The 19,796-nt window shown below is 43.1% G+C and overlaps 1 protein-coding gene and 1 long non-coding RNA gene across 3 annotated transcripts; one reads left to right on the forward strand and one right to left on the reverse strand.

Annotated features, from left to right (window-relative positions):
* Positions 1-4,532: 4,532 nt before the first annotated feature.
* LOC125508518 (uncharacterized) lies at positions 4,533-7,619 on the reverse strand. 2 transcript variants are annotated; one of them, XR_015608251.1, is made up of 3 exons: positions 5,196-7,599; positions 5,052-5,097; positions 4,533-4,981 (listed from the first exon to the last, which is right to left on the reverse strand). It is a non-coding gene; the product is annotated as an uncharacterized LOC125508518 (long non-coding RNA). The 2 variants fall into 2 exon arrangements; XR_007283575.2 differs by having other exon boundaries at positions 4,533-5,097; positions 5,196-7,619.
* A 3,790-nt stretch (positions 7,620-11,409) lies between these two features.
* LOC147965297 (uncharacterized) lies at positions 11,410-13,437 on the forward strand. Its single transcript, XM_087530395.1, has 3 exons — positions 11,410-11,511; positions 12,855-13,026; positions 13,106-13,437. The coding sequence occupies exons 1-3, from the start codon at positions 11,410-11,412 to the stop codon at positions 13,435-13,437; spliced, it is 606 nt and encodes a 201-aa protein (XP_087386521.1).
* Positions 13,438-19,796: the final 6,359 nt, after the last annotated feature.

The raw sequence follows: 19,796 nt of genomic DNA on the forward strand, positions 1-19,796 counted from the left end.
AGGTTTATGTGTGAAAGAGCATATCATATCACGGGGTTTGGATGCACCGGCGAAGTTTGCACCAACTCTCAATGTGAGAAAGGGCAATGCACGGTACCGAAGAGGCTAGCAAGGATGGAAGGGTGAGAGTGCGTATAATCCATGGACTCAACATTAGTCATAAAGAACTCACATACTTATTGCAAAAATCTACAAGTCATCAAAAACCTCGGCACTACGCGCATGCTCCTAGGGGGATAGATTGGTAGGAAAAGACCATCGCTCGTCCCCGACCGCCACTCATAAGGAAGACAATCAAATAACACCTCATGTTTCAAATTTGTTACATAACGTTTACCATACGTGCATGCTACCGGACTTGCAAACTTCAACACAAGTATTCCTCAAATTCACAACTACTCAACTAGCATGACTTTGATATTATTACCTCCATATCTCAAAACAATCATCAAGCATCAAACTTCTCTTAGTATTCAATACTCTATATGAAAGTTTTTACTATTCTTGGATACCTAGCATATTAAGATTATTTAAGCAAATTACCATACTATTTAAGACTCTCAAAATAATATAAGTGAAGCACTAGAGCAAATGACAAACTACTCCGAAAGATATAAGTGAAGATCAATAAGTAGTCGAACAAATATGCAACTATGTGAAGACTCTCACATTTAATAATTTCAGACCTTGATACTTTATTTAAACAGCAAGCAAAACAAAATAAAATAAAATGACGCTCCAAGCAAAACACATATCATGTGGCGAATAAAAATATAGCTCCAAGTAAAGTTACCGATGAACGAAGACGAAAGAGGGGATGCCTTCCGGGGCATCCCCAAGCTTAGGCTCTTGGTTGTCCTTTAATATTACCTTGGGGTGCCTTGAGAATCCCCAAGCTTAGGCTCTTGCCACTCCTTATTCCATAGTCCATCGAATCCTTACCCAAAACTTGAAAACTTCACAACACAAAACTTAACAGAAAACTCGTAAGCTCCGTTAGCGAAAGAAAACAAAACACTACTTCAAGATACTGTAATGAACTCATTCTTTATTTATATTGGTGTTAAACCTACTTTATTCCAACTTTTCTATAGTTTATAAACTCTTTTACTAGCCATAGATTCATCAAAATAAGTAAACAACACACGAAAAACAGAATCTGTCAAAAACAAAACAGTCTGTAGTAATCTGGATCAAACGTATACTATGAAACTCATAAAATTCTCAAATAAATTGCTGGACCTGAGGAATTTATCTATTAATCATCTGCAAAAAGAATTAACTAAATAGGACTCTCCAAATAAAAATGGCAGCAATTCTCGTTATCCCTAAAGTTTCTGTTTTTTATAGCATGATCAACAAGACTTTCCCCAAGTCTTTCCAAAGGTTCTACTTGGCACAAACACTAACTAAAAGCATAAAACTACATCTAAACATAGTCTAGATGAATTATTTATTACTAAACAAGAGAAAAAAGTAAAGAACAAGAATAAAGTTGGGTTGCCTCCCAACAAGCGCTATCGTTTAACGCCCCTGGCTAGGCATGATGATTCAATGATGCTCACATAAAGGATAAGAATTAAAACATAAAAAGAGCATCATGAAGAATATTGCTAATACATTTAAGTCTAACCCACTTCCTATGCATAGGGATTTTGTGAGCAAACAATTTATGGAAACAATAATCAACTAGCATAGGAAAGCAAAACAAGCATGACTTCGAGATTTTAAGCGCATAGAAAGGGAACTTGATATTATTGCAATTCCTACAAGCATATGTTCCTCCCTCATAATAATTTTTAGTAGCATCATGAATGAATTCAACAATATAACTATCACATAAAGCATTATTTTCATAATCTACAAGCATAGAAATTTTATTACTCTCATCATTCAACCCTTCCATAAACTTCTCCTGCTTTGCGGCATCTGTGGCCACATCATCAGGTGCATATCAAGATAACTTGCTAAACTCATCCGCGTACTGAGCCACAGTACGGTTCCCCTGGCGTAAGTTGCGAAACTCACGCTTCTTCAAATTCATGGCTCCAGTTGAGACATGGGCTGTACGGAAGGCTTGCTGAAATTGGTCCCATGTCACCGTGGCTATGGGGTAGGTGACAGTGTAATTCTCCCACCATGATGTTGCTGGTCCATCCAACTGATGTGCGGCAAAACGCACCTTCTCAGCATCAGTGCATCCTGCAATGGTTAACTCCCTTCCAATCCTGCAGAGCCATTCATTTGCTACTATAGGCTCGGTGCTACTAGAAAACACCGGCGGCTGCAACCTTAGAAAACGGGCTAAGTTAACAACTGGTGGTGGCAGATTGTTGTTGTTGTTGTTGTTGCCTTGGTTCTGAACTAACAACTGCATCAAGGTATTCTGCTGCTGGATCAACTGAGTGAGCTCCGGTGGGAAAGCAAATCCGGGGTCACGTCGCGGAGGCATCTGATGGGTTTAGAGGGGAGAGATTAGAATAGAATGAGGTCTAATGAGAAAGCACTACCCATATGCACATGAGACAAACACAAACATTTCACTCAATCAATCAATCAAGTCATACAATCGGTCTAACTATCGCAAAAGTGCTCGGACTACTCTATTTACATGGTGGAATACTATTACTGATGTGGTGGTCTACTAAAAATATTCCTCACTTGTAGACTCCATGATATCTGCTCCAGCTTCGTCTTCATAGTCATCATCGCTAAGATCGGAGTCGGTGTTGTCGATGATGATGTAGTCTTCCGGGCAAATCTCCTTGGATTCTTCGTCTTCTTCTACTGGTGTGGGGTCTCCCATGAATATTCCGGTCTTCTTAATCAGGTCGTCATTCTTTTCCACTAGTATGACGATTTCCTCCTCATAATCTTCACGTGTAGACTTGAGTTCTTCCTCCAGTTCCGCAATCCTAGTCATTACCTTCTTCAGATCTATCATGCCTGCACACATCTGGTTCTCCTGGCGTCGAATGTGCTGGTTTAGTTCCTGGATGAAAGCTGCAATTGATCTATCTTTCCTGATGTTGATCATCTCCCATTGCTCATCTCGGTGCCCACAGATTTGGTAGATAGTGTCTTTAAGCTCCTTGTGATAAACTTTTCCAATGCGTCCCATGGTGATGTGAGCTGCCATACTCTTTCCTAAACTCCAGGTTGGTGCATCGAAGGAAAACTCTATGGGTTTAGTGACTGACGTGAAGGTCCTTCCTGGAACTTGAACTTGAATTATCCATCGCTCCTCTTCTGGTAAATTGGCGTTGTAGGTCCCGGTGAAGCTTGGTATTCCTATGTTCAGGTACCTAGTGACTTCCTTTAAGTGTCGTCCAAAAGGTGCTTCTTCATCCGGTTGTGCAAACTTGTTTCTTGCATCCACCATCCTAAAGAGTAGAAAATGGAGAGGAGTCAGAAATGAGAAGAGAATAGTGATCTATAACTTTTAGCTTAGTGGTCGTGTCCAACACTTAGCGTGTGCTCTGATACCATCTTGTAGCGACCCGACCTCAAACGGTCAAGTCTCTGTGCTTCAGTGTCATCCCTGAATCGGTAATGCTGACACACACAATACTCGAGGATTTATAACAGAGTAGCAATCACGCACTTATTACATCGAATGTCTCCAAAGAGAACTTATTACAATAAATATGGCTTAAGGCCATCTAATACAATAACAACGGAAGGCTTGGAAGATAAAGTGAGTCCATCAACTCCAACGACATAGCTGAGCTGCACGGCAACGACCTAACGAACCTTACTCCTTGTCTGAAAAGTCTGCAACATAATACGTTGCAGCCCGAAACGGGCCAGCACATGGAATATGCTGGCAAAATAACACAGTAAAGCAAGAACAGAATAATGCTATCACTACATGCATATTTGGCTGGTGGAAAGCTCTATGGTTATAGTTTTTGCGAAAAGCCAATTTTTTCCTACAACAAAGGAATAGATTTTATTTAACTATGATGGTAGTTGAAACATCATTGAGAAGGTTCCTCCAACTCAATCCCAATTAAGGTAACTAGTCATCAACCCGTGTAGTAGCACGGGCTAGTATTTTCTCTGAATTCATAATATACTGGTTGTCACTAATGTTATTTGCAATATAGTACTTTCATCCAAACCCGCTCAACCAAATTTGCTTCTACATTCTTAAATTTATTTTTAAGAACTTAATTTCTATTATCAACATGATCAATAAGCCAACTTAAAACAATAAAGCATGAATGCCAAATGAATATATGTAAATTGGATTCATTTATAAGCTATACCTTTGAATCATAATCATTGTTACCTTAGGAATTAAATATTGGAACGATATATTGCATACCTCCTTCTTTCATAACCTATCCTAAATTGTGTCCTATAAACTATTGTAAGCTAATAATAATTCTTGTATGTTGAGATCTATAGGAACACAACATATGATATGACAACCATGTTTTTCTCTTATTTCCAAGTTATCCGGTTTGTGTCAGGCCGTAACATTGTGAATTATTCTACATGAATTTAGACATGGGGTACTCGAGACATATGAGCTTTACCATTGTATTCAACTGAGATGAATCCTGGATCAGAACTTAAAGTGTGATGTGAATTAAATGTCAAAGAGAATGATAGGTTCAATGAAGCTTCACCTAAGTCAAACATGTTTTTTTACAGATCTAAGTCCAACATTTTAGAGTGACTAACAAACATGAAACGCTAATCGGGCCCTACAAAACATTGGGACATGCACAATAGGTGATTGTGATCTATAACTATATTCATGTGTGTACACTAAGTCTGGGTGATATAGTAGAAGTCATGTCTGCCATATTTTCTTTATTGCTCCCGAGGAATGGAGGAACATGTGTAGCAGTCTCCATGTTGGCTTCCCAACATGAGGATTATGACCATTCTCAACACCGATGCATTCTTGTTTGTCATATGGTAGTGTCGTTGTTGTGTCCGTTGACCCGCCATGCCAATAAGTTTCCACCTAAAACGGATGCACGAAAATGAAAAAATCAAAAGAAACAGCCAATAGGAGATATCAGTTAGAAAGTTACTGCATAATTGCGAACTCCTTTTTTGGGTTCGATCAGGCACTCCAATCTACAGAAAATAGTAGCTTATAGTTAGTTAAGATTAAATGACACGTATATGTCAGTGAGGAATAATCTATTGGTGGCCAACTGAATTTACATCATTACCTATCGGCTTACATGTACAATCTGCTCCACAGTAGTCTTGAGCTCTCGCTCTTTCTAGCAAAGGGCACATAATTTAACAGAACATAATCATAAAACTTATGTAGATTTCACCATTTGAACTACAAATATTATATCTGTCTTAGAAGTAGAAGGAACAGATAGATATGTAGATAGAAGGTAGATCTGTGAGATGGAGATAAGGAATAAAAACTGTCGTTCAAGGGTCAGGAATTGTGTTCAGTATGGGAAGCATCAAAATATATGGAAGTAATTTGTTTCTGTATAAGAAAAAAATAATAGGGTATACTGCACGAATGAACATATATATTCAGCAGATATTCTGATGATTTAACTAAACATGGACTAAAAGCTATAGAAACTTTCTTACCAGAGAGAAGTTTTTCTGCAGAAACTTGATATGCACACCTATATACACTGTGATAATCTAAACGATTTGTCATCTAATATGTGAATGAATGTATAGAGAATAAAGAGGTGGATTCACGTGAAACAGATATGCTCATACACACGATGCAAATCTTGTGATTGTCCAGCATTTCTATGTATAAATGGTTGGTGAAAAGATGTGCTCTTTACAAAGCCGAGGGTTGCCCATCAAAGTTCCATTGAGTGATGGGCTGGAGACGACAACTTTATGTCGCTAGGAGGGTCGGGGCGTGAGAACCATCCTTTGAGAGTAAATCTATTCTAGAAGAGCAAGAAAAATGAACCACGAACTCTAGATGCCTCAAACATTATAGATATTATAGAACAAATGATATTAGACAGCGACACTATATTTGACTGAATTCCATGTCAGTTAAATTATCTAAATCTATAATGTTCTTTGAATCAGCTAGCTGGTGACTGTTTCTTTATAATACTCACATTTATAAGAAAAAAAGCTATCTGAGTTTTCGGTCAATTCAGGTCTATATCGCATATGAGAGTATAACTGAACATATAGAAATACCTAAAAATTTCTTAGTAACTCATCAAATACTAATCTACATAGACTGGCAACTTATTTCAAAGAAGTTCATGGACTGGAAACTGGATACGTAATTAAGCAACTGCAAGAAATAAGAGAAAACATTAGTCTATTTTCCTATATGAAACCTGGAAAAGGTGAAACAAATAATTAAACAACTGATTAAGTATTAGCCATACCACTTGTTCCTAATTGCCCGCAACATGCATTGGTGCCATTTGCTGCTGAAGTATAGAATTAATGGGAGAACTATAGATTTAAAGTTGTGGGCATAACATGAACAATCAGGGACGGGTAACAAAATATATGAGTAAAATTTATCTCAAACAGAGTATTATAAGTGTATAGCTACTTTTTCCTGCTGATGGGCGTAGGAGTGTCCGACAATGAATTTGAGGAGTGTCGAGGAGGTGAACAGCTTTGCTGCTAGTCTTTACCAAGAGGTTTACTTGAGCATAATTATTTTGGTGTTACTTCCAACAAATACTTTAACGGCGATACCTTCTTGACCTCTTGGCCTCTTTTATGCATATACGTTCCATTCTGCAAATAGCACTATCAAAAACTTGCATCAGAACTTCAAAGCAGAGTGTAGTTTGTGCTTCTAAGATAAGCAAATCCTATTGGACAATAGGTTGAGCATAATTGAAAGAACAGATTCATGAAAACAAACATGGAGTTTTTATTTATATGAAACAATAGTAGACTGGACAAATCATGCAATGCTAAAACGACCTATCCACTTCCCAACAGAATTAGAGGAGGTGATCGACTTTGTGCGCAAGTACGTCCCAATATTTGGTGTACTGAATCTCTTAATCGGATGGCACATAAATTACAGATCTTCCCAATCTTACAAATACCTATCGCGAACAGGCCTAAAACCAAATGACACACTTCACCAAAATCCCACAAAACAAATAGGATGTACTTGCTGATTGGAGACCAAGTCTCAAATTGCATGATGGACAACATAAAAAATTGAAAATTGAAAACCTACTCCATCCTTTTTCCTTGCATACTTGCAGCGGTTGATTATTTCCAGCTTCACCAACAATGAAGGCTCCCAGATCTGAAACAAACTGCCTTTGCACCGCCTTCTCCACCACATCGAACATCGTTAGTTGCTCGGGGCATGCGCGCTGAGATTGGAAAAGCCTCCTCATGAAATATTGATTGCATCATGTCTGCGGCAGGGTGGATTCGAAGGTTGCATAGGAACGCGATCCTGAGAGGCTGCTTGGATTGGTTTTAGATGATACATGTGAAGACTTGAGGAGGGACAGGAGCAGGAACATCGGATCGTGGGGGAGGAGAAGCAGGCCTAGCGGATGGTGGAGGACGCCTTGGTTCCTCGACAGGGAAGGATCGGGGGAGGTGGAATAGTTTTTCTTTTCACCAAACCATCACGTGAAACAGATTTTTTTCTTAAAAGGAAGGGCACGTGGAACAATTGGTGAGGACTCTGTGATTTATCCCATATACAGCTATCATTTTGTCTTTTGACCAAACCATCACGTGAAACCATTTTTTTCTGAAAAGGAAGTGCACATGGGACAATTGGTGAGGACTATGTGATTTATCCCATATACAGCTATAAGTTTTTTTCTTTTAACCAAACCATCACGTGAAACAGTTTTTTTGTGTGTAAAAAGCAAGTGCAGGTGGGACAATTGGTGAGGACTCTGTGATTTATCACATCTACGGCTACAAATTCTTAGTATGGAGATCGGATGGACAAAGTTCTTCGTTATTGAGGATTAACGTGGAGCCTCGGTTGATGCTTCAATTAGTAAATATAAGATTATCAACCTAACAATATTAATTTAGAGTGATGAGATACTTAAGATACTCCAAGTACTAGATACTCAAGATTGTCCATAACCGGGGACACGACTAACCATGATTAGTTTATACACTCTGCAGAGGTTCGCGCACTTTTCCCCACAAGACCCGATCTCCGTTGGTTTTCTCGCATTACAGGATGTTTGAGAAATGGATGACCGAGACACAGTTTTTCAGAAACATTAACTCTCTACTCCGGGCAGACCATACCAAACCTACAATCGCACTACCTGCTGATCCATCTCTTTAAGAACTTCACGTAACTTACTCAACTATGCTAGAGCCCATAATAGTTTGTGGCTGCATACAGAAGTTTCTAGCATGAATCATCTCAGTTCCCTTTGAGTCTGGGTGGCGGTCCATAGGAAGATCACACAGGTACTCTAGGATTTCCAAAAATACAGGCAACACTGGGTACTCCAGGTGCCTCAATCCACCCAGATGTGTATTTAAGTTGCCACCTTAAGTTGAACCATTAATTATCAATCTCACATTTGTCATGGATTTCACTCACCAAACCTCGTCTACGAGCATAGCATAGCAATATAAGCAATGGGTAGAAGTAACTCCCAAGGGTTTGAATGTAACAGGGTAATATGTTCTACCTCATCAACTAGTTCCCAACCCACATGTTAATGACATCCTAACCATGCAATATTTGAGGATTGGTACTAATGCATAAAAACTGGGTGATAAAGGGGTATGATCAAAGTGTTATTTGCCTTGCTGACGATCCGCGTAACCTAGAGACTCCAAATAACACGCTTCGCACTCCGGGAATTCTATCGCAAACAAACAATAGCTTACATAAGCAATCAAGCTAAGAAACACGGGTAAATCTCAAATAAGAAGATCTAACCAGAAAGTTCAACTTAAGAACTCCGGTTTGCAAAAAGAATCAAATCGAACGGAGCAACGAAACTCAAACGGCGAAAGAAACAAGATTCGTTTACTAATCTGGACCTAGGTCAAATTTTATAGTAGCAAAAACTTGTGCAAGTTGGTTAAACGGAAAGAGGGTCTCGAGACGAAGATCTAGGCGCTTGAATCGCCTGATTCCGACTAACGAGCGAAAAGATAAACTAGAACGAAATTCAGATCAGAAATCGCGATCAGAAATAATCGTGGAATAATCCGATAAAAGAAAACTGACAATCAGGCTAACAACGAGCGTTCGTTATCTGTAACTAACGAGCAAAAACCGTTCGTTAAAACAAACATCCAGACGAACGTCCGCTAAAAAGAAAAACCGGGAAAAAGCGGCGAACCGAAAAAAACAAGCTAGGGTTTTCTAACAAAAACCGAACCGGTTTTCTAAAAAAACGAACGGCGCTATACCTCCGGCGAGGTTCAGCACGGCGGTGGCTCCGGCGAGCGGCGGGGCAGCGTGTGGCGGCAGCGGCGCGGGCAAAGGTCGGCGGCGGTGGCTCCGGTGAGGGGCGGCGCGGCAGCGGGCAAAGGGCGTCGGGGCGGCGCGGCAGCGGGCGACGGCGGCTTGCAGCGGCGGGGTCGGCGGCTCGCGGCGGCGGGGTGGTGGGGGCTCCAAGGGGTGGCGGGGCGACGACTTTTAAGGAGGGGGCTCGGCTTGGAGGAGGGGGCACGGCGCGGGGAAGCAGAGTCCGAGCCGGACTCCGGTTCAAGCGGCGGCGGCGGTCTCCCGCTAGGAGACGGCGGCGCGGGGAGGTGGGCCGGCGGCTGGGCTTCGGCCCAGTTAGCCCTGGCGTTTTTTTAAATTAATTCCGCCGAAAAAAATCCTAGAAAATAAAATAAAAATTCTAAAAATGCCAAAACAAACTTTCTCCGTCTAAATAAAATATTTAGAACGAGATGAACATTTTCTTGGCCCTAAAATGCAATTTTGAAAACGTGCAATTTTTCTAATGCAACCAAAATTGCAAATAAAATCCAAAATAAAACAAATATTGATTTTAATATTTTTCCTCCAATATTTCATTTATTTTGGAGAAGTCATATTATCTCCTCTCATATATTTTAATATGAAATATTTTCAGAGAGAAAAATAATTAAAACCAAAATCCTCGTTTCAAAATTTGATAAAAATCAAATTTGAAAACCGGGGAAATCCCCAACTCTCTTCGAGGGTCCTTGAGTTGCTTAGGATTTCGAGGATCGCGAGACGAAATGCAATAAAATATGATATGCAAGAATGATCTATGTATAACATTCCAAATTGAAAATTTGGGATGTTACAAATATATGTGTTATGTGTATACTGTGTATTGGGCCCACCTTCTAGTTTCCTTGTATAGTCGAGGTCGTGGTCCATCGTTGTACAGCAAATATACGTGTGATTGCACCTGAGCAATACATTGTGCAATTCCATCATCATACATGGTATCTGTGATAGCCTGGTTTATTAGGAATGATGGACTACTCATATCAATAAATAATTCCTTTTTTTCCGGGAGCCCATTCGGATAGAACTCCAAAGTTAAGCGTGCTCAGCTTGTAGTAGTTTTAGGATGGGTGACCGACCGGGAAGTTGCTCCCGGGTGCGCACGAATGAGGACAAAGTGCATAGAAAATACTAGTATTGATCTGTGGGGCCAGTCTAGATCCCGTCAGAAGTAACGACCACCGGTGGGTGTGTCCGGAGCGTTACAAGTTGGTATCAGAGCCGACCCTCGCGGTTACATGGATATTTGCGGACAGGTGCGCGGTCATGTTGTTCATGACGTTTGTGACCCGTCATGGTACACGACATGGCACATGTACCGGACTGGATGCACAGACGTATGTGCCAAGAGGAAACGTTCCTGTGACCCGACGAGGACGTCGGTTCCTCTGAGTGGGGGTGTATGCGATAGCCTGGCTTATTAGGGATGATAGACTACTCATATCAATAAGGAATTCCTTATTTTCCGGAAGCCCATTCAGACATAAATCCAAAGCTAAGCATGGAGTAGTTTCAGGATGGGTGACCGACCGGGAAGTTGCTCTCGGGTGCGCACGAGTGAGGACAAAGTGCGTAGAAAAGACTAGTATTGATCTGTGGGGCCAGTCTAGATCCCGCCAGGAGTAACGACCACCGGCGGGTGTGTCCGGGGCATTACAGTATCAGTTTACGGGTTTCAACCCTAGCTTCCGCTCCCTCCGCCGCTACCGCGCCATCCTCCCTGCGCCGTCGCTGCCCAAGCCACCGCCGCCGCTACACCCTCCCTCCCCTGTCGCTGCTCTACCTCCTGTTGCCGCTGCACTCTCCTCGGCCACCGCGTACACCTGCAGCCGCCGCCTCCCATTCCCTAGCGCCGCCACCACCACCCACCTCGACGCCACCGCATCTCCTAGCTGCCGCCACGCCTCATCCCCCACCACAAGCCGCCGCCGCCGCTAATCCTAACCCTAGCGCTAGCCGCCATGTCTTCCGTCACATCATCCAGCTCCAACCCCTCCAACCCATTTGCCGATGCCAACCCTCCCGATGCCGCCGACATCCGCAACCTCAACATCTACGAGCGGGTTCCTGATACGTCTCCAATGTATCTATAATTTTTTATTGTTCCATGCTATTATGTTATATGTATTAGATGTTTTATATGCATTAATATGCTATTTTATATGACTTTTGGGACTAACATATTAACCTAGAGCCTAGTGTCAGTTTTTGTTTTTTTCCTTATTTTAGAGTTTCACAGAAAAGGAATACCAAACGGAATAAAACTTTCGCGATGATTTTTCTTGGACCAGAAGACACCCAGGAGACTTGGAGTGCAAGTCAGAAGAGCCACAAGGCGGCCACAAGGGTGGAGGGCGCGCCCCGACCTTGTGGGCCCCTCGGTGACCTACAAAGTTCTCCTCGATGTTCTTGGAGATCTATTTGATGTAATACTCTTTTGCGGTGTGTCTGCCGAGATCCGATGAATTGTGGATTTATGATCAGCTTATCTATGAATATGATTTGAATCTCCTCTGAATTCTTTTATGCATGATTTGATATCTTTGCAAGTCTCTTCGAACTATCGATTTGGTTTGGCCAACTAGATTGGTTTTTCTTGCAATGGGAGAAGTGCTTAGCTTTGGGTTCAATCTTGCAGTGCTTGATCCTAGTGATAGAAGGGGAAACCACACGTATAGTTATGTTGCCATCGAGGATAAAAAGATGGGGTTTTCATCATAATGCTTGAGTTAATTCCTCTACATCATGTCATCTTTCTTAAGGCATTACTCTGTTCTTATGAACTTAGTACTCTAGATGCATGCTGGATAGCGGTCGATGTGTGGAGTAATAGTAATAGATGCAGAATCATTTCGGTCTACTTGACACAGACGTGATGCCTATATTCATGATCATTGCCTTAGATATCGTCATAACTTTGCGCTTTTCTATCAATTGCTCGGTAGTAATTTGTTCACCCACTGTAATAATTTCTATCTTGAGAGAAGCCTCTAGTGAAACCTATGCCCCCCGGGTCTATTTTCCATCATATAAGTTTCCGATCTACAATTTTAGTTTTGAATTTACTTTATTTGCAGTCTTTCACTTTTTGTTCCATAAACCAAAAATACCAAAAATATCACTTTACCGTTTATCCATCTCTATCAGATCTCACGTTGCAAATAACCGGGATTAACAACCCCTTTATCGTGTTGGGTGCAAGTTGGTGTTTGTTTGTGCAGGTATTCGGTGGCTTGCGCGTTGTCTCCTACTGGATTGATACCTTGGTTCTCAAAAGCTGAGGGAAATACTTACTCTACTTTGTTGCATCATCCTTTCCTCTTCAAGGGAAAAACCAACGCAAGCTCAAGAGGTAGCAGTTCCAGTTCGTCTTACTCAGATAGACTCCCCCTACTACCCGTGGCAGGCATATTTCTCCCTCGTGTTCCGGGAGTACAACCTCCTCGACCACGTGGACGGCCCCGTCGACTCCAGCCTCGTGCCCACGCACCATGAGTGGTCCACCATCGACGCCACGCTCATCTGGTGGTTCTTCCTCACCATCTCGCCGGACCTGTTTCACACGTTCGTGCATGACGGTGATGACCCCCTCGCCGTTTGGACCAAGCTGAATGGACTCTTCACTGACAATCGTCTCCAACGTCACATTTTTTGCAGCAAAAGTTCTTTGGATGCCACCAGGACAACTTCCCTCCATCGATGACTACTGTCGCCGCGTCAAGACTCTCACTGACGAGCTCCGCGATATCAACACGAAGATCGATGACAATCTCCTCCTCAACAGGCTCACCGCCGACCTCAATGAGGATTTCGGCAATGCCATGATGAACCTCTCCCTCATCCCCAAGCCCTCCTTCGCCAAGTTCGTGGCTTACCTCCGGCTTGACGAGCATCGGATGAACCAGGTCAAGGTGTGGGCCATCCACACCGCCCTCGCTGTCGGCACCACTCGCGGTGGCCCTTCACCACCACCCGCCGCCCCTCCATAGCCACGACAGCTGGTGTCGTACCCGCAGCAGCCGCCGCTGCCCCTGCCGCCGCCCCCTATGCGCACCCGCCCCACCCGCGCCCCCTACTGATCGGTGTTGGGGAGGCCGGCGCTGTGGTCGGCGCATTGGCCAGCAGCCGCTGTAGGCGCCCGCGGGGCCCCTCGTCACCAGCAGCAGTTGCAGCAAGCGCCCCCCATGGGCCGGCGGGTACAACTCGTGGATCGGCATTGTCCACGCATACACCATGCCGGTCCCACGGGCGCTGGCCCCGACTCTTCCGGTGCCTACAGCTTCCCGACGGCGTCCCCGCCAGCGCTGCCACCGGCGCCTTGGGACCCGGCGTTACTCGCCGCGCTGCACACCGCTCCTACCCGAACACCTACACTGGAGGCGGTGATTGGTACATGGACACTGGGGCCACTGCTTACATGTTCGCTCATCCTGGTAATCTTGCCTCTTTCTCTCCCTTCACCACCGCCCACCGCATCATTGTCGGTGACGGTTCCACCCTCCCCATCACACATGTCGGGCACACTTCATTTCCTTCCAACTCCATGCCTTTATTTTTGTCTAACATATTTGTGTCACGTCATCTTATTAAGAATCTTATTTCTGTTCGTTGTTTCACTCGTGAAAAACCTGTTACTATTGAATTTGATGAGCTTCGTTTTTGTGTCAAGAATGCTCGAACCAGGATGGTACTTCATCGATGTGACAACCCCAACAAGCTCTATCCGGTGCATCCACCCTCCACCACCACCACACCGGTCGCTCTCTTCGCTGGCGTTGATCTCTGGCACGCTCATTTGGGTCATCCCAACCCCGCCACTCTTCGTCATATTCTTAGGAGTTTCAGTTTCAATTGTAATAAGATAGAGGATCATACCTATCATGCTTGTCGTGTTGGCAAACACGTTCGTCTTCCGTTTAATAACTCCACCACCATTGCTTCCTTTCCTTTTCAGTTGATTCATAGTGATGTGTGTACCTCTCTAGTTCCTAGTAATTCAGGCTATTTATATTATCTAGTTATCCTTGATGACTATTCTCATTATGTGTGGACTTTTCATTTGCGACCAAAGTCGGATGCACTTTCCACCTTGACGGCTTTTTACTGCTATGTCAGCACACAGTTTGGGCATCCCATTCTTGCTCTCCAGACTGACAATGTAAAAGAGTTCGACAATCTTGCTTTCCGCACTTTCTCGTCGCACCATGGCACAATTTTTTGTCTCACTTGCCCGTATCACTATTGCAGGATGCTGCTAACGCGACACTACAATCAGAGACCCTTCGACGAAACTGTGTGCGATGCAATAATCGCAAATGGTGGTGTAAAAAACCATCAAAAAAGGTGCAAAACGTTTGCGATGGAGGATGCATCAAACACAGTTCAAATTTTAGTTGCGTGTGCGATGCAGGGCATACGGTTCAGTTCAATTAACTGTTTGCAATGAGGAGGAACAAAAGAAACGGGCAGTCAGATGAAGGTGTGTGTGATGTACAACATATGGTTCACTCGGATGAACTATTTGTGATTAGGCAACACAAAAGAAATGGTCAGCCAGATCAAGGTGTGTGCGATGTACATCATACGGTTCACTCAGATGAACTGTTTGTGATTAGGCAACACAAAAGAAACGGTCAGCCAGATCAACGTGTGTGCGATATACGACATGCGGTTCACTCAGATGAACTATTTGCGTTGAGACAAGAGAACAGAAATGGTTCAATATAACAAATACCATAAATATTGCAAGGTTCAAATTCAAAGATTACAGTGCCCAAATTCACACATTGCATACTTCGTCATTTCTGCAAAGGGATCAGCTACTGACAAGTCATGTATGGGTTTGACACAATGACTTCCAATTACGCCGTCATATACTCTTCCAATACGAAGTTTAGCTTTTTTGGAGCCTCTTCCATTCTGCAGTACCTGCCGGCTCTGATCAACATACCATTCATCTTTCCTAATTAAATGCGTGTCCAACCTCAGTACCCTCAATACCCTTGCTCTGGCAAGAAAGAACCTGGCGAGTGTAGTCTCTGGTAAGGTCCCTCGGTAGGAGTTCAAAGTAATATTTGAGAGATGCAGATCCAGGCATTCGATGTGATTGTCATTATAAACATTATCCACCTCCGGGCCTATTATTATCTGCAAAAGAACAGAACGTATTAGTGCCTACATGCAGTTTTGAACACTACCACAGTTCTATTTGGTTTGCAAGATTTGTAAAATGCACCAACGTGCCATCTTCGATCTGACATGATTAACATGGGCATTTGATTACAATCTAGAAACATGTAGCCTTCTTCACAAGAGGTTGGATTGGATGAAAAAATCCCTAAGAAAACGGGTACAGATGAATCCAAAGCAGAAATGCTTATGGATTGTAACCATATGAATCAAGCAACCAATATGGGGTGGGGGTGTATGTCCTGAAATCCTCCAAAATTCCTTCAGAAATCATAGTACATTGTCATTGTAAACTTGGGAAAAGGTGAAAAAAATTGAACTCCCTTATGGTTAACATTTAACAGGAAAGGAACATCACCTCGATATACAACTTCTTCAGGCACGGAAAGCATCTCAGGCAACTGACAACTTGGTCCAGGTTGGGGCCGATAGATTCTAGTGCCAAGACCTTCACTGTGCCCAGAATCTGGGTGAAGCTTTGCTGGATGACAGATGAACATACATCTTCAAAACTATAAATAATGTTGATATCAAGAAGGAGAGGTATAAGGCGACTGTTGTACCTGAAAGTAGTAGTACTTGACAGACGAGTAGCCCACCACTGTCAATTTCGGCGCAGAAATGGCATCGATTCTTGTTGGACCTTGTTGATCAACTACACGCAATCTCTCAAGTGAAGGTGTGTCCTCAATAACCATACCATGGTCTACCTTTTGTAATCTCTCGTTGCAGCACCAGCAACACACATAAATAGTCCGGAGAGTCTTGGAGGTGATGTGCAAGGTACTCGACCAATTCATCGCCTGAAGACGAAGGAACTCGAGTGCAGTACAGCCGCGGAGCAGGCGCTCCATGTCATCCTTTGGGATGCAGACGACGACGAGATCGAGGTGCTTCAGTCGTGGTAGAAAAAGAGCGGGTGTGTCATTAAGGGGGGAGGGAAATGGTAGTTCATGAACTTGGCGAGGCGCATCGTGGGCGCGAAGCGGAGCACGGACATTGGCAGCAAGTGCATATGCCCATCATTAAAACTGAGCTTCTCGAGCTGATCTATGGCGGGGGATCAGAACCACTCGTCAAGCTTGGCTCGGTCCTTGCCATTGGAACAGAACTTGCCCGTGATAAGACCTTTGATTGGGCCATGGTGACTGCCGAGGATCTGGGGGAACGCATCCAAGCTTTGGTGATAGCCATGGCAGAACTCGTGGCGTCGAGGAGGTCGACAGGGGTGAGGAGCCATAGGGGGCGCCACCGCCGGGAAAGGGCGGCTTTCCTCGCCCGATATTTGATTGGGAGGAGGGATATGATGACTATCAACATATCATCGGGGAGGTTGTTGATGAAGTCTAGGCCTGCTAGAGTCGCTGGCGGTTCTTTCTCGACCCATCTCAGCTTGTTGGCAACCTCATTCTCCACCTTGTCGGCGGCAACGGAAACCTCTATCTCCATATTCACGTCGTGCTCTGGTGCTTCAGCAGCCCCGGCGTCGCCACTCCATCCGATGGGGCGCTTCGGCGGCATCCTCATACACTGACGACTTTGAGGACTCAGAGCAGCGTCGAGGATGTGGGCGGAGAGAGAGGATTGTGTGTGTGGCGAGGATGAGGGGTGAGGCCGCTCGGTCGCGCCATAATACAAACCAGTGGGAGCGAGGTGGGCGACGGTCCAAGGCTGTCTCGCTTCCCGATGAGAACGTCTGCTTAATCTCTATGAATGAAATCTATGCTTAATTACTGAATTTTAGTTGCAAAAAATAGATAGTGCTATTGATTTTCTGCTGCATATTTTAACAAATCGCAGTGTCTCTTGGCTTAGCGCCGAAGTATGGCTTTAATTTGCATACCAGAATCTGAACCGCTTGCATTGAAGAGATGCATAGATCCTGCGTTGAACAGCTTGCACGCTTCCCGATGAGACTGCGCACCGGACTGCACTCGCACGCCTCTCGTTCAGTCAAGCAGCTGTCCGCACGGCACCTCCTATAGCCATTAAAACCAAGACACGTGGGGTCGCATGAATGGTTAATAGAACGCACACGGTTTGAATTATACAAACGTTTGAGATATTAAAGTGGCAGCTATTTTTCAAAATGCCTTTGTTGGCTCTTATTCGAGTGCGCCTTCTCTCAAAATGGACACGAAAAATACCACAACATGTCGGGTGCCATTCCATGATAGCATGCCAAGTTTCATGAATTTCAGATGAGTTTTGGATTTACTAGAATTTTAAAAAGGTATCTCAATGTTTTGCCGGCAATCAACAGTGCCCTGGTGTTTTAAATTCATTCCCATTTCTTGCATGGGACCTAAGCATGCACCCAAGGACATAGATTTGATTTTTTAACCAATTTATATGCACTGGAGCATGTGCATGTATTTCAAATTTGAATTATGCACATAAAATGCCTAGAAAACCCAGTTAATGTATAAAAATGTCCAAACGAACCCCGAAAAATTCCAAAACTTAACACAACACTCTTGTTTGTTCTATGTTGGCACTAGAAACTTTTTGAAAGCAATATGAGGCAACGGATATCGTTTCGTCCCCAAAGGTGGCACGTTCCGTACCGAAACCATCAGGCTTGTTGTGAGAAGCTCTGGTTTGTGAGAAGCTTATACCCAAACCTGCCCCAAATGGGACAATTTTTTTACCACGGCATGTTGATGCCGCTCCATGATAGCATGCCAAGTTTCATGAATTTCAGACGAGTTTTGGATTTACTATAATTTAAAAACCAGGTATCTCAACGTTTTGCCAGCAATCAACAGTACCCTGGTGTTTGAAATTCATTCCCATTTCTTGCATGGGACCTAAGTATGCACCCAAGGACACATATTTAATTTTTCAACCAATTTATATGCACTGGAGCATGTGCATGTATTTCAAATTTGAATTATGCACATAAAATGCCTAGAAAACCCAGTTAATGTATAAAAATGTCCAAAGGAACCACAAAAAATTCCAAAACTTAACACAACACACATGTTGTTCTATGTTGACACTAGAAATTTTTCGAAAGCAATAAGAGGCAAAAAATATCGTTTCGTCCCCAAAGGTGGCACATTCCGTACCGAAACCATCAGACTTGTTGTGAGAAGCTCTGGTTTGTGAGAAGCTTATACCCAAACCTGCCAAAAATGGGACAATTTTTTTACCATGACATGTTGATGCTGCTCCATGATAGCATGCCAAGTTTCATTAATTTTAGACGAGTTTTGGATTTCATAGAATTTAAAAACCACGTATCTCAACATTTTGTCGGCAATCAACAGTGCCCTGGTGTTTCGAATTCATTCCCATTTCTTGCATGGGACCTATGCATGCACCCAAGGACAAAAATTTGTTTTTTCAACCAATTTATATGCACTCGAGCATGTGCATGTATTTGAAATTTTAATTATGCACATAAAATGCCTAGAAAAGCCCAGCTATTGTATAAAAATGTCCAAACGAACCTCGAAAAATTCCAAAACTAACACAACACTCCTGTTGTTCTATGTTGGCACTAGAAATTTTTTGAAAGCAATAAGAGGCAATGAATATCGTTTCGTCCTCAAAGGTGGCACGTTCCGTACTGAAACCATCAGGCTTGTTGTGAGAAGCTCTAGTTTGTGAGAAGCTTATACCCAAACCTGCCCTCGGACAAATTTTTTACCATGGCATGTCTATGCCGTTGCATGATAGCATGCCAAGTTTATGAATTTCAGCCGAGTTTTGGATTTACTATAATTTAAAAACCATGTATCTCAACGTTTTGCCGGCAATCAACAGTGCCCTGGTGTTTGAAATTCATTCCCATTTCTGGCATGGGACCTAAGCATGCACCCAAGGACACATATTTGATTTTTCAACCAATTTATATGCACTGGAGCATCTGCATGTATTTCAAATTTGAATTATGCACATAAAATGCCTAAAAAACCTAGTTAATAAAAATGTCCAGACGAACCCCGAAAAATTCCAAAACTTAACACAACACTCCTGTTGGTCTATGTTGGCACTGGAATTGTTTTGAAAGCAATAAGAGGCAACGAATATCATTTCGTCCCCAAAGTTGGCATGTTCCTTACTGAAACCATCAGGTTTGTTGTGAGAAGCCCTGGTTTGTGAGAAGCTTATACCCAAACCTGCCCCAAATGGGACAAATTTTTTCCATGGC

The sequence above is a fragment of the Triticum urartu genome, chromosome 6A (assembly GCF_056163025.1).
Source record: "Triticum urartu cultivar PI428250 chromosome 6A, HENAU_Tu73, whole genome shotgun sequence".
NCBI classification, from domain to species: Eukaryota; Viridiplantae; Streptophyta; class Magnoliopsida; order Poales; family Poaceae; genus Triticum; species Triticum urartu.

Excerpts from the sequence above, each read along its gene's own strand:
- LOC147965297 (XM_087530395.1), top strand. The coding sequence starts at position 11,410 with ATGTCTTCCGTCACATCATCCAGCTCCAACCCCTCCAACCCATTTGCC. Across the intron at positions 11,512-12,854 it reads ACCTCAACATCTACGAGCGG|GCATATTTCTCCCTCGTGTT; the intron begins GTTCCTGATACG and ends TACCCGTGGCAG. Across the intron at positions 13,027-13,105 it reads TCACACGTTCGTGCATGACG|CAAAAGTTCTTTGGATGCCA; the intron begins GTGATGACCCCC and ends CATTTTTTGCAG.